Here is a 15094-nt window from a genome sequence, read left to right as displayed (position 1 = left end):
TTCACCCTGGTCTCGCAGCCTAAAGCATATTCAAGTTTGCAAATATCAGAGACACTGAAAGTCACCCGACACCCCGCCCCGTGCGTCCCAGTGGAGTCAGTAAACAGAGATTGATTTCCGCAGCTCAAGGGGGAGGAGATCTAGAGGAATTTAGACACCACCTCCGTTGTGGTTAAGCACAGCGCACTGGCTGGCGTCATTCAGCCCTCGTGCGCAGGCGTACTAAGGATACACTCCCCCTCCCCTTCCTGTGCACGCGCTCGGAGCCTGCAACTCTCGCGAGAGAAGCGAGATTTATTCCTACGTACCGGGCCGTGCTGCTTATGGCGGCGCTGGAGAGGGGGCGCTGAGCTGTTGGGGTGAGTACGACCTCAGGGTCCAATTGGGGGTAGCAGGAAGCCAAGTTAAGGGCGGATGAAAAAATCAAGACAAATGGGAGAGACCTCTGAGTCAGGGTGGGCACTCCTAGAGCTCCGGGTAGATAACATCTCGCCCTGAATCCCCACCCCGGGCTTTTCCACCCGTCCCCCATTCAACTGTCTAGGCCTCACATCAGGCTGTAGAGCCGAAGTGAAGATTGGAGGCCAGGCGCCAGCGCGTGGTGGTGCTGGTGTCTAAAGTGGGGGGAGGGAGCGAAAATGGAGGCTCCGACCGCAGCCAAGATGGAGGCAGGGGTGCGGGGCTCGGGCGCGGAGGCTGCTGGGAGTTGTAGTCTGGCTGTTTCCCCCTCTGCTGCTTGGTGGGAGAAACGAGAACTACAAGTCCCGGCGGGCGGGGCGAGGGGGTGGTGGCGCGGTCCTTTGTGTGAGACTGGAAGAGCCGGAGGCAGAGGAGAGCGGCCTACTCTGACTGTGGACACTATAGTTTCTTAGCCATCACCTGCTTGCGGATCTGCCTACCAGTACCAGAGCGCAGTGCGGCAGTGGCCCTTCCTTTGTGTATGAACTGAGACCCCGCTCCATCTAAGTTGCTTAGAGACACCTCCTTTCTTCGGCCACTTCTGGCACGCTAGCCCAGCCAAAGTGTCATCTTTATTGCCATTCACCCGGAGCTGTTTATCTTCGGTCTCAACCCCAGCTTCCCCGTCTAACCCTCTCCTTTAGCTTCTTGAGAAAGAGAACCGGCCTCTGAACTTAGGCACAGGGCTCTCACCCCGCTAATTCTAGGGTTAAAACAAACTCTTTTGAGAGCTCAGTGGCGTTCGTCTTACCACCTTCTCTGGTTCTTATGGTGTAAGAGCTTGGCCCATATTGTGCAATGAAAGGCTGACTTCGTCATTCTGTGTAGTTTTTTTAGAGCTCTGGTCGCAGACACTTTGAGGTTCTTACCATTCTATCCTAAGTAGGAAATCTTATTGCCACTAAGAAATCTTAGTTCTTTGTGCTTTAAGATTTTCCTGTGGAAACACCCGGATAGCTCCTCCCTTGCTTAACTTACAAGTAAGGCAGGGAACACTCTAAAACAGCCTTCATTCCGCAAATACAAAAGGCTGAACGTTGTTGTCCGAGGTAATTTCCTTGTTTTGCACCTACAATAAGCGAAAGAATGTGGTCGTCTTAAACAGTTGATAGACAAGATAATAAAGCAGGAGAGGACGCCCAGAGATCCTGTGATAGTTAAATCTTGGAATATTTCCTGTGAGAGATCAAGCTTTTTATCAGGATGGTGTGAACTGGCAGCTTTTGACTAGAGCTATTAATCTGTAAAATGTAGAGATCAAATTATTGGCGCAAATATTAAGTTACTCTGTTTAAAAACGCTGAGTAATTTTCATTTTGAGTTTCTAGAAGGTGAGCATTTTCAATGCTACATTGAGGGCCAGTATAATGCCTTCGTGTCATTTTGGTACTAACCAATATTGGGTATTCATGGTGTGGGTCAGGAGGGGGTTTATATACTTAAAGAGGCATAGGCTTGAGTCATAAAATCTTGAAAAAATTTCAACCTTGTTTTGTTTTTTTCCTTTTAGCCATAGGCCCGAAATAAAAGAGATGGTAGTGGTTTGAGTGATTTTGCAGCTGCTCTGGATGCTTACCATCGAGATGAGTATTTATAGCAGCTGAGTTGAAAAGCAAAGCATTTGAGGCGCAGAAGATAGGTTTTCCTTTTTTGTAAATAAGTTCTGACTTAACAGGTATGACCTTTAGAGTTTGGTTGAAAATTCTGGTAAATTCCTACCAAATAAAAAATGAGAATGTGAAAACTGACTTGTCCTGCTTTATCTTACTCCTATTTTCCCTTCTCTCCACTTACACACGACGTAGGGCCAACATTTTTAAGATTATTTTTTTCTTTCAAATTGTAAAATACCGAACAGAATTTACCGTTTTAATCTTTTTTTCAAGTGTACAGTTCATTAGCATTAAGTTCATTCACATTGTTTTGAGGACCATACTTTTAAAAAGGTAGTTTAAAAATGGAAATGCTCTGTGGACACATTTTTAAGGAGTTGAACTTGAGGACTGTATTACAAAATAAAAATCTTGATCTTGTAAAATACAAGGTATTGGTTTATCATTTTCTTCTCAAAAAACAAAGTGGGAACTACTTTGAGATCTTTAACCCAGACTGTCTTATGGAGAGCTCTAACTTGTAGAATTTTTCATAATAGAGAATTACAGCTAGAAGAATTATAACTATTCTTTAAGACTTAATAGCTGGAATGTCTTCAGTGGTGACATAGCTGTGTTGGGAGTAACTTGTTTTCTTGAATCTCGTCATTTCTTGCTGTTAAATACTTTTGCCAAATTACGATTTTTAAAAATTTCTTTGTCTTGTATTGGAGTGTTTTCTGCTTGCATGTGTGAGTGTCTAGTTAAAAAACTGAATGATTCAAAACTTTTTTTCCATTTACTTAGATGTTTCTCTTGTGCTACATTATTTTAGAGGTATTAAATGGAGTATGGTGCATTGAAAGATTATTTTGGGAGGATTATATGTCCTTTTATACTGAGGTAAAACATTAATGTATAGTTGAAAATAAATTCAGCAATTCACATTGAACCTGTGGACTATCCATTGGTTTGCAGTTGCTGCTGGTATATAACCAGTTAGTTGTTTGGACTTCTGCTTCTTGGATGTAATGATAGTAAGTGTAAACTGCCTATTGCAAGCTCTTTCTCTGGGCAGGTTTGCTACGTACTGCTGCTTTTATCAGCGAAGGTCTTTGGCCAACGGCCTTACATTTGCTTTTGCTTTATTGGGCATGCCAATGCCTTTTTCCCGTAATTAGTCTATTCCTGCTCTGGCCAGTGTGGTAGCCACTAGCTTTGTGTGGCCTTCATGCCCTTGAACTGTGCACAGTTCTGAATTGAAATGTGCTGAAATATAAAATAAGCATTCAATTTCAAGGAATGTTAAAAACATGTCAGTTGCCTGTGGGAAGTGATGACATTTGGATTTGGCTAAATAAGATACTTAATTAAAATGAATTTCACTGGTTTCTCTCAGCATTAATATGATTACTAGGATATTTTTAAGATCCATATATGACTTGTACAATATTGCTGTTGGACAGTGCTGGTCTGCGCTGTTCTCATGGTTGTGTCTGGAGCATTTCTTCAGCTTCTTTCCACACTGCCGTTTGTCCTATTTCAAAGTATTAGTGTATATAAAAGAAGTTAAGTGATGGGAGGGTATAATTGTAAGTGTCTAGTAATCACAATTGTTTCTACTACAGTGAACCTATACAAAAAGATAGTTGCAGCAATTTGATATTCTTTTATTTCCACTCAACATGGTGATGACTTAAATTGTTTTGAGGTAGGTAGTTATCTGAATTTTTATCACTTTCCTTAGATCCCAAAGTGAAACTGAAAACTTACATAAAATTAAACTTGTCTTGAGTTACTGCATCAAGAAATATGAAGTGAGGGGAAAAAAAGAATTGTGAACTTCGGAGTTAAGGCAGGATTGAGTATTGGTCATATAAATCAGCAGATAGCCTTTTCAGTTCCCTGCTGTCTATTTGGGTCTTTGCTGTTGTTTTCAATGAAACTAATTTGAATAGAGTGGATTAGGTGGAGAGACTTATTAAGGACTGGTTTATCATTTCTTAAACATTCTTCCCGAGTGAATGCTGTACAGACTTTGAGTATAATTTGTCAAAATGATAAACTAGGTTATATGATAACATTTTAGATGAAGTAATGCTGTAAAAATGTACTGGTTCAACATATGTATTATTTTAGTACCTACTATGTGCCTGGCTTCAGCTAGCTCTTTGAGATAAAGCAGGTAACTAGAGGAGACAGTAAATAACAAGACAGGTGATGATAATTTTAAGGAAGGTGAAATAGGGCATGACTGTTTGGATTTTCAGTTCAAGTAAAAGATTTGGCGTTAATTGCTAAAACAGCAAGGCATAGTTGTTGATAATTAGTGGTGATAGTGTTCCCATACAGAGCAAAGGGAAAGAAGTTAATTACCTAGTGGTCAGGAAGACTCTCAGATCCACATTTAAATTTCTCCTTAGTTTTTGTGGGGTTTTTTTTTGGGGGGGGGGGGTGGCCACACTGCAGTATGTGGGATCTTAGTTCCCTGAGCAGGAATCAAACCCACGCCTGCTGCAGTGGAAGCAGAGTCTGAACCATTGGACCAACCACCAGGGAAGTCCCCTAGTTTTTAAAATTAGTGCTCTGTATAGCAAGTGTCTGGGGGGCAGGGGGTACACTTAGGATTAAAGCAAAATTATTTGTCAGTACCACCCATGAATCTAATAATCTTGGCATGAGTGAATAGCCAGTTTATTTCAATTCCAGGTGGATGTCTTTTTTCAAAGAAGAGGTTACTTCTTGGTTGGATAATTAAGACTATCCAATTCAGTAAAAACAAAGTTTTTTGCAGTTGGTAGAACAGTATACCAACTTGAATTGTCTTTTGCTTATTATCTATCATTGTCTTTTTGCTGTATTAGTTTCTGCTGTGGAAAGTTAGCAGTACCTAACTAAAGGTGCTAAAGTGGGCTGTGGTAAAGAAATAAACTTGAGTTTGTTTATCATTTCTTTATCATTTCAGAAATTTGAAGCATATTAAAGGGATACGATACATAAACCTGTAAACCAAGTGCAGAAATGATTTGGTACCAAAAAGAATGATGCCAGCAGTGGGAGTTAATGCCTCCTTTAGTGGGAATTAGATAATCTGTGCTAGAATGGTCAAGAAGGGATTTTTTTTTTTGTAACATTTAAGATGACAAAATATATACTTTGTGGCAAGACCCATATGCACTAAGACTAGAATTCAGAAATCTCCCAAGAGTTACGTTTTAAGAATTAGGAAGGAAAATGCACCAATCTAGAAGAATTGCAGAGCAGAAGAAAGATGTAAAGTAGAACAAAACACACCTTGAGTGGTGGTGGTTAAATGCTGGCTGGAAGTCAGAAACACCTTGGGGAAGTGGGTGGAGGAGGAAAATATCCCAGTGCCTAGGACCTAACCCCAGTTAAATTCGAATCTGATGTTGGGATCCAGGCTTCGATTCCCTGCACACCCCCCACCCCAAGTTGTCCGGGTGCGTTGGATTTGCAGTCAGGATTAAGAAATTCCCATTTAGAGTGCTGGGAAAATCACTGAGGTTTTTGTTGAAGGAGATGAGTGAGATGAAATTGGAATTTTAGGTAAGTCGGTCTGGTAGTGTTACATGACAGAATGTGGGAAGAGTTGATACTGAAGTTAGCAAATGTGTTGTCTGACTGGATAAATCGGTCATTGAGAACAAAAGATGAATATAAAAGATAGCTTGAAACATTGATAAGACTTGCACCATTGGGGGTGTAGACGGAGAGGGAGGACTCGAGGGCCATTACAGAAGTGGCCCTGAGGCAGGCCAGTCAGATTACTGTTTAAGTGGGGACTGGACATAGGCTTCCCAGTGATTTGAGAACTATTGCTCAAAGAAGTGTCTGGTCTGGGTAATAGCTGAATGATCCAAATAAAACTGAAAGATTGAACAGATGTAACATTTGATATTTGAAGTTAACAGTATAAAGTCATGGAATATTTACCCAGTGGCGGTAGATCAGCTGTTACTGACTTTTCATTTTGCATTGTAGAAACTGAAATTCAGGGAGATTAAATAACTTTGTTTGTAGCATTTACTGGTGATTAGTATTGAGCTCTCCTCCTCTAAGCTGTTTTACCAGCTCTGACCTCACCTTGTAGTCATTCTGATTTCTGATGTTCTTCAAATATACTGTCCATTTCTCCACATATCTAAAACCAAATCCTCCTTTACTTTTCCCTGTATGTCATTTTGGTTAACAGTGACATTTTAGCAGACATTTGAGGCACTGCAAAATAATCATTTTTGTATAGCTAATAAAAGCACTATTTTGTGGTGAAATAGACATTTCATTTCTCTTTTGTTTTCTTCTCAATTGTTTCTCTTCTCAAGACATTTCTTACCTGCTTATGGCAACAACTCAAATGAGATGTCTGTTTCCTTCATGAAGTCATCTCATAGGATTTCAGGACTTCATACTGTTTCATCAAGAACTAACGCTCTCTGTTTCTTGTTATATATCAAGTTGAAATGCTTCATAATCTGTCTCTGATACATCTGTCACACCATATCTCATTTTCACTTTAACCCAGCACTCTGTTCTAGCCAGGCTAGTCTATTGATTCCTCTGAAACAACAAACCACACTTGTAACAGTCATTCACAAATAAAGCTATAGAAAATCAGGTATAGAAAATCAAATACATGGTCTCTGCTCTCAAGAGACTTATGATTTAATTGCATATTCTGGTTTGGTTTATGTTATAGTTTATGCCTAGGATACTCAACTGTTTTCTTTTTCTCAAAAATCTGCCTATTTCTCCTAATTAAGCTGAAATAATGCCACCTCTATAAAAGCCTCTGACCATGTAGCTTTAATGCCCAGCTAGTGATGAATAAACCATAAATAGTATTTCTCAAATAGTATGTTAGTAGTAGATATCCATAAATTAGTTGAGCAAATTAATTTTGGACATTTTGTCCTATGATCTAATTTTTTTCTCATGTGTAACTCTGTTTTTCAATAAGAGTATAAATTCTCTGATGACAGGAAATTCGTATTGTCCACAGTTCATAATACAGTGCTAGGTAGTTATAAAACACTACATTAAGTAGAACATTATATAACTGAATTTGTGGGGAGGGCATATCAATAAAGAATGTGAAATAATTTCAGGGTTTGAGTGTACAATACCACAAAAGGTATCCATTAACACTTGAGAGATTGCTTAAGTGATGAATGTGCATGCTTCCAAGTTTTCTGCATTGCTTGGTTCTAAGTTAATGAGATGAGCTTTTCTATTTTTACTTAATGTCTTAATTTCTTATCTCTAGTATGAAGTGTAACAGAACAGACTTTACCACCTGAAACTGCTGCTTCAAGTTCAGATCAGGCAAGGAACAAACCTCGAAACAACCAACAAGACCAAAGAAGAGTACACTTAAGTTGAAGACACAACACTTGATCTGAAACAAGAAGTTTGTGCCTACTCAACAGCTTTGAAAGAGCACTTCCCAACGCTGCTAGTAGTCTTTGTTTTCTTCAGTGCTGTGCTGTGACATTGCCCGGTGCAGCAGCAGTTGTATTCTTTATTAGCTTGATAGATCGTTTTCTCTCGCTCTTTTTTTTTTTTTTTTTTAATACTAGCAACTTTCATTCTTTGAAACGTCTGCTGAAAAAGAAGAATCAGCAAATACTACTGAAAGTGCAATATTTGATTATCACTGCGAGGTAGGTTTATCATTTCCTATTGGCAAGAGTTAGTTTATAATTCTGGATTTCCTAGTTATTTAGTTAAGTATAAAATCTTAATCTACTCGCTTCTAAAAGTATTCTGAAAACAGTTTATATTTTTCAACTCTTCGTCTGAAAATATCAACACTAGTTTATTTTATTTAACTTAATTGTCTTTTCTTAGATGAGGACAATATTTATGGCCAGAACTGGGATTTTTTTCACCCAAGATGATATTTATTCATATATGCAGGTCTCTTAATTTGTTGGTCTCATAGAAAGAGAACTCCATTGGTACTATTTAGAAATTAGGGCTTCAGAAAGGAAAGCCCTTTGCAGTCTTGTTTGAGGTAATCTTGGGTAAAGAAAATCTGCAGGAAAAGGGATGTTTGAAGGTGAGTAGTACTTTGTTAAGAGAGAGAAGGGTCTTTGGTAGAGATATAGAGATAACTGAATGAACCTATCTGGGGAGATCTGAAAGCCCATGATGTATATTCAGTAGTCCGTTATGAACAGAGTAGAGAATACAGTTTTATGGGGCAGAAAGAGTAACTGGAAAGGGATGCTTGCCGGACAGTTCTAAAGGGCCCACTATATTTGGCTTTATTCTTCAGGAGAGATACCAGCTGTTTATAAGCAAGGACTTAGTGGATTTTGTAGTTCAAACCTGAAGTAGTTTATTAATTCAGATTTTAAAGTTATAAATTCACAAGTGTATCTTTAAAAGACAAATGGTACTGCTTTTAAGGGATAGGTTGACAATAGGAAGATGTGTTACAAACAGTGGACAGAGTGGAGGGAAGATAAAAGCTAGGGTAAAGGCTGAGAAAAAGGTAGACACTGCATGTTTTAATGGTAGAAATAATAGTACTGGTGACCAGTTGATTGTGAAAATGAGGCTGGAGGGAATTAATTTAGTCTATCCAGTTGTCCAAGTTAGAAACCTTTGTTCATAGAAATAGAGAAGTTCAAGTGGGGACTTGTGGAAATCTATTTTGTTTGTAAGATAGTAATCTAAAGTTGAGGAAATATTGTAGTATGAAATGCTCAACAGTGGTGGTTTGGGGGAGGTAGGATTGTGAAGAGCAGTTGTTCCTTCTTAAATCTTTAGTTTCTAGATTTTCTGAAATCAGAAATAAAGACTTGGAATTGAGAAAGGAGTCATCACTTTATAGGTAATTCAGGAAGAAATGCCAAAGAGAAGAATGTTTAAAGAAGTAAAGGTAGCCAGGAAGGCAGATCAAGGAAGATAATTCCGGGGAGCACTTGGTAGTAATCCTTGTATAAAATGCACGCTTCTCTGGCAGCTCAGTGGCAGACAAGCTGCCAGCAGTGCAGGAGGCGAGGGTTTGATCTCCGGGTCCGGAAGATCACCTGCAGGAGAAAATGGCTACCCATCCCGGTATTCTTGCCTGGGAAATCCCATGGATGGAGCCTGGTGGGACACAGTCCGTCGGTCACAAAGAGTCGAACACGACTGAGTGACCGAGCATGCATGCATTGATCAAATAAGATGGGGAATGAAAACAGATCATTCTTAGATTGCTGTCTTACAAAAGCTTCATTACTGTTTCAAAAAGCACCTGGACCCGTATCTACAATTTATTTAAAGGTTGAAAGCTTAATTGTGGTAATCACCTTACTGTGAACCAGCATTATTTCTTAATTTAGAACTACCAGTAATACCAATTTATTTAAATTACCCATAAACAGACATTTAGTTACTTAGTTTTAAGGCCATTTTACCACTTGCTTTTTCTGTTTGTTTCTTCCTCCCTCCTCGTTTGACTTTTTAAAAATAATTTTAGACTGCTACCAATTGTGCTGAGTTAGATAAAATAATGGAGATTGAAATTGCGCAGCTTTTATCTTTATTCAGAAGGGTAAAAGACAAGATGCTAGAACTTTGATTGCCTTGACATGAATTGTAGAAATGGATTTAAAGTAGAAATGCTTTTTGTTTAACCTAATCTTTGTATTCTTTTTACTCTAGTAAGCAGTTTAGTTTATGATATAGGCTAAGTACCAATACAGTAAATATTTACAAACAGGTAAATGAGTGGAGATATTGACATTAAAACATGTTCTCATTGTACAGTTGTGAATTCCAGTTAAAAGGAGTGCAGCTAATGAAACAGATTTGGTAATGCAATAGATCACAGATTTTTTTTTAATTTAATTTTTATTGGAGTATAGTTGGTTTACAATGTTACATTGGTTTCTTGCTGTACAGCAAAGTGAATCAGGCATACGTATACGCATATCCACTCTGTTACAGATTCCCTCCCCATTTAAATCACCACAGAGCATTGAGTAGAGTTCCCTGTGCTATACAGTGGGTTCTCATTAGTTATCTATTTTATATTCAATAAATAGTAGTGTATATATATATATATATATATATATATATGTCAATCCCCATGTCCCAGTTTATCCCACCTTCCCTACTCCCTTGATAACCATAAGTTTACTCTCTATATGAGAACCACGTTTAAGAGATGTTTGTTTGTTTGTTTGTTTTAAGACAGTTTAAAGTAGTACATAATTAGGAGTGAATAAATATTGAAGAATGGGATTGACCCTAAAAAATACCAAAAAAGAATAAGGTTTATAAGAAGTTTGATTGACATGTAAAGATAGACATGGATTGTTTTGGTGAGTATTTTGATCAAGACAGTTTTAAGATGACAGAAGGAAAGTAAAGCTAGAAACATTAAAAGAAAACTAAAGCCCCCAGTGAGTAAGGTGATAGGGTAACTTGCTGGAGTGTGCTAGTAGTTAATGGAGACCCATGACCAGGAACTTCACATGTCGTGATTGATTTTCAAAGTCAGGTGTGCAAACTTTCCAGCTTGCTCTTTGTCCATATCAAAAGTCCAGGAGCACAAAATAAAAAATTTTCAGTAAGATTTGACAGAGTATCTCATGATAGCATAGTGATCAGTATGTAGAGATATAGATTGCATAATAAACATTAAAAGACTTTGAATAATGGACTGATTTTCAAAGGGGTCTCCACATATGTGCTGCCAGATTCTATCCTCCTTCCGTTTCAAGACTTAGTAATAAGTAGTTACATGTATATTTAAGCATCATTCCAGGCTTTTTGTATGAAGTAACTAACCCTATTAGGTTTGTTTTTTCTTTAGTAATAAGTGATCAGTTATAAGAAATAGGAGGAGAAAACCTGATTTTACTGATTTATTAAGAAGTAATATAGAGGATTTTTTTTCCTAGTTAAATGAAGTTACTGAAACTTTTTAGTCTACAGAATCAAGAAGCATAATCACTCAGCACTGTCTGTATTATATTATTGGTCACAGTACAATAAGAGAAGTAGTGGCGTGTACCTCAGTGGATAATTATTTAGAACATACCCAGAACACAGCAGTTAGTCTGAAAAACAGTTGCGTTCAGAAAACTGAAAGGAGCAGAGGAAGTTAAGGGAAGGTATGTTTAGATTAAGAAAACAGTCATTTTCTAAAACTGTTGTACAGTGAAATAGATTGGGGTTTTTTTGGTAAGAGTTTTATTTGAACATTTGCTGATTTCATTCGGGCAGTGGCAAACTGGAAGTGGTAAGGAGTGCTCCTACAATAGGAGCAGGGGAGAAGACTTACTGAGAAAAAGTGAAAGCAAGGATGTTGTTATTGTTTGTAGCTTAAAGCCCAGTTGTCTGTGATTAGGTGACCTTGGTTTATTTTCGTTTTTTTTTAAATTTTTATTGGAGTATAATTGCTTTACAATGTTTAGATTTGTTATATTGCAAAGTGAATATATTTAGCAATATCCCCTCTTTTGTATTTCCTTACCATTTAGGTCACCACAGAACATTGAGTAGCGTTTTCTGTGCCAGTAGGTTCTCATAGTTCTCTATTTTATATATAATATCGATAGTGTAAATGTGTCAATTGCAGTCTCCAATTCATCTGATTCCTTTCCCCCTTGGGAAAGGACTACCTTTTCTAAACTAATGCGAGCCAAGCAGACTAGGTTAGCAAAAACAGAGAAACAGCTCAAGAAATGTTGCAAGAAGAAAAAGTCTAAACTTGGACTTGGCGATGTCTGTTTGTTGTGTTCACTACTATACAAGTAGAACCTAGACCAGCACTGTGACATTGTAGGCACTCATCCTGGTTTAGTGCCTATAGCAGTGGTTAGGAATGGGAGTGGTGGGGTGAGAAGGGAGTACTGGATTCTGTTCCCGTTTACCAATTTTACCTCCGTGCCCTTAAAACACCCTCCAAGTATTTTCTTGTCTGTGAGTATTAAAGTAGATTTTCATGGTCTTTTCCTTTTTAAAATACCAGTTGAAATCATATAAATATTTTTTGCCATTATATAAATTACTGTGACTTATTGACCCGTTGTTAAACTTTAGATTATTTCTAGAAATTTGTTATTAAAACATTTTAGTGAACACATTTGTACTAAAGCCTTGTCCACGTTTCACATTTCCTCAGGATAGGTTTCCTGCAGTAGAATTATTAAGGAAAACACCCCCATGTTTTGGTACATGTGGTTAAATTTCAGAAAGATTGCGCGAGTTTACCACCATGAAAAAATATTAGCGTGTTCTTAACCTACTTTCTCAATATTTTTAAATCTTTTCTTTGGTAGTTTGATAAATGAATAATTTGCTTTATCTAAATATTTGCTTGCCACAATTGAAGCTTAAATATTTTGTCTTTAATGAGTAATCTTCTAAGACTAATTTATTTGTCTTCCACAGTTCAGCAAATGAGTACTTCCTATGTGTTAAACACTGTAGCACTGGAGATTTAGCTTTGAACAAAAAGTCCCTGTTCTCATGAAGCTTATGTTCTAGTAGTTTAATTCTTAACTGATTTGCTTAAATTCTTTAACAGTACACTTACATATTTACATGTGCTTTTGTTCTCTTTAGGTTTGAGTGTAAAAGTTTATACTTCTTACATAATCGAATATAGATCCTTTCCCTTGCACCTTTTTCTTTTGACTTTAAATCTAGAAAGTCCCCTTTCCAAAATCTTTATAAATACATGCATTTTTATTTAATATTTGTTAAGACATTTAACACAGTTCATCTGAAATATACTTTTTGTATGCTATGAGTTGAACAACTATAGATTTTTCCACCTATTTTTTTAAAAAGCCAGATAACATTTATATACTGGTTCACTCCTCTCACCACCACCTCCTTTTTTGTTGTTGTCTTTAATTTTTTATAAACAAGCATCTGTTGCTGAGCTACCTGCTTTTTCCATTGAATTTCTTTTTTTATGTAATTGTTTGGTTTTATATGTTTTTTCTTTTTTAAATGACCTACCATTTTGTCTAATGGTGTTTTCTTTAAAGTTTTGTTGGTGCTTGTTTAAAAACGAATTTAAGTATACTGTTAGGAATTTTATTAAGGGTTAATGTACTGTCTTATCTAAAGTTGCTTCAATAATACATGGTTTTCCATTTTTTAAAAGTAGTTCTCAAATTGGATAAAGGGTCGAGAAAAAACTTAAGATACTAGGAGAAAAGAGACGTTCTGTTTCAATTCTGTTTTGATGTATTCATCTAAAAGTGTGATGAGACTCAAGCAATACAGCCTAAATTCCAGTACCCTCCCTGGGGAACAGTTTAGTCTTAGAAGGAAATGACAGCTATAATCCCTTCTGATTCTGGTTCACTTTCCCTTAGGGTGAGAAAAATGAGTTTTGCAGCTTGCTGGCCTATGTATTATAGATCATATCATTGCATTCTTACTTGAATGGTTAGAACTATAGTCTGAACGTGAAAAAAGCAGAGATTGAAAGTCATGATCTAAGTCAGTGATGGTGAAATAGTGGTTTTCAAATTAATTTGAAAATGTACATGTGTATATTTTTATAAATTGTGTGATTATACTTTACTTGCATTACAAAGCAGTGGTACAAATAGGACAAAGATAAAATAAGTAGTATTATAAAAGTAGTTTACCTGTTAACAGAAACTTGCCAGCCTCACTCAAAATACGTATCTGGATGCTTAGTTTGTGTTTAATTTAAAAACTTTATACTATCATGAATTAATATATCTAAGGCACAGTATGGATTTTGTGTTTTATCACTACTATTGCTGGCATAAGTATCACAGTCTTGATCTTAGTTTTTTGTGAGACTTGTCAGATCTTGTTAATGGAGATTTATTTCATAATGTGGAAGTACAAGAACTAATGCTCGGATTAGAAGCATTGGCTCCCAGTACTCTGCCTTTGCTTGCTTATCAGCATTATCTTCTGTCTAAGATTCTTCTCTAGGAATCTTTCTCAACACTTTTTCTATTTGTGAGGGCAGTTTAATTAAACCAAATAACTAAATTTGTATGTGCACTTAGTTGGGGAAATGTAAATTTAATATGCTGAAAGTAAATAAATGAGGGCTTCGCTGTCAATCTCCTGTGAGGCCCTCCACTCAACCTCAGAATGCTTTATGTTTGACCTGTGATCTGATCTGACAAAGCAGTTCAGCCAAGCCTTTTCTATAAATACCTAATGACCATTTAAAAAGCTAATTGTTATCTCTGGACAAAATATATTTATTCTAGTTAAGATTCCTACACACCATTGAATTATCCTGTGTATAACCTTCTTTAGGGAGACAAATAATTGAGAATATTGGATTCTGTGTGAGACATTGGGAGACATTGGGAGACATTTTGAAGACTTTGGGCTCAATTGTCTCAGTGTAGCAACTGCCAGACTTACAGCATCTTAAAAATTGTAAATGTTGTGGATTAGGGATTAAGTAAGTGCTTTAAAAAATGTATTTCAGTTTGACCTTTTAATGTTAATGTTAATTTATTTTGTTGATAGAAATCTGGTTAAATGATTTCTATTTTGCTAGAGTAACCTAATGGTAAAGGTAAAAATATGCAGGTTGACTGTCAAATGTGTGTTAAATTGTTACTTAGTTATAAACATTGTGTTATGTTATCACAGCTGTTTGAGATGGAGAACCTTTTTACTGTGTCATCTGATCCTCATCCCCCTCCTGCAGCCCCTCCTTCACTTTCTTTACCTTTATCTTCATCTTCTACCTCATCTGGGACTAAAAAACAAAAGAGGACCCCCACGTATCAGAGATCTGTAAGTCAGGGAAGCAGTCATTCTAGCTTTTTTCTTTGTGTTAAGAGCATGACTAAGAAGCGTCACTCAGTTTGATTGAAATACCCTGCAAACTCACTTTCTAACTTCCCTAAGCATTTCCTTCACCTTCAGTCTTAAAAGGTAAGTTTGGTAGTTTAGGGCTTGCTATTCAGAGTGTGTCCAGGAAGCAAAAGCATTGATATCCCCTTGGGAATTTGTTAGAATTAGATAATCTCAAACCCCTGCCAGTGAGTCAGATTTTG

General features: G+C 37.1%; 1 protein-coding gene across 8 annotated transcripts in view; it reads left to right on the top strand.

Annotated features, from left to right (window-relative positions):
- Positions 1–300: 300 nt before the first annotated feature.
- CSDE1 (cold shock domain containing E1) overlaps positions 301–15094 on the top strand; it is a 45154-nt gene continuing 30360 nt past the window's right edge. For 2 of the 8 annotated variants that reach the window (XM_004002361.5, XM_004002363.5), the window contains exons 1-3: positions 301–359; positions 7336–7732; positions 14685–14831. In XM_004002361.5, the coding sequence (XP_004002410.1) occupies positions 14694–14831 (138 nt within the window). In that variant the 5' untranslated portion in view covers positions 301–359; positions 7336–7732; positions 14685–14693. Of the gene's footprint in view, positions 2135–7335; positions 7733–14684; positions 14832–15094 lie in introns of all 8 variants that reach the window. The other 6 variants (XM_060413215.1, XM_042252947.2, XM_004002360.5 and 3 more) reach the window with 3 other exon arrangements.

This window comes from Ovis aries, chromosome 1 (assembly GCF_016772045.2).
Source record: "Ovis aries strain OAR_USU_Benz2616 breed Rambouillet chromosome 1, ARS-UI_Ramb_v3.0, whole genome shotgun sequence".
Taxonomy (NCBI): Eukaryota; Metazoa; Chordata; class Mammalia; order Artiodactyla; family Bovidae; genus Ovis; species Ovis aries.
The sequence above is the reverse complement of the archived record's forward strand: the minus strand, read 5'-3'. Positions and strand labels throughout refer to the sequence as shown.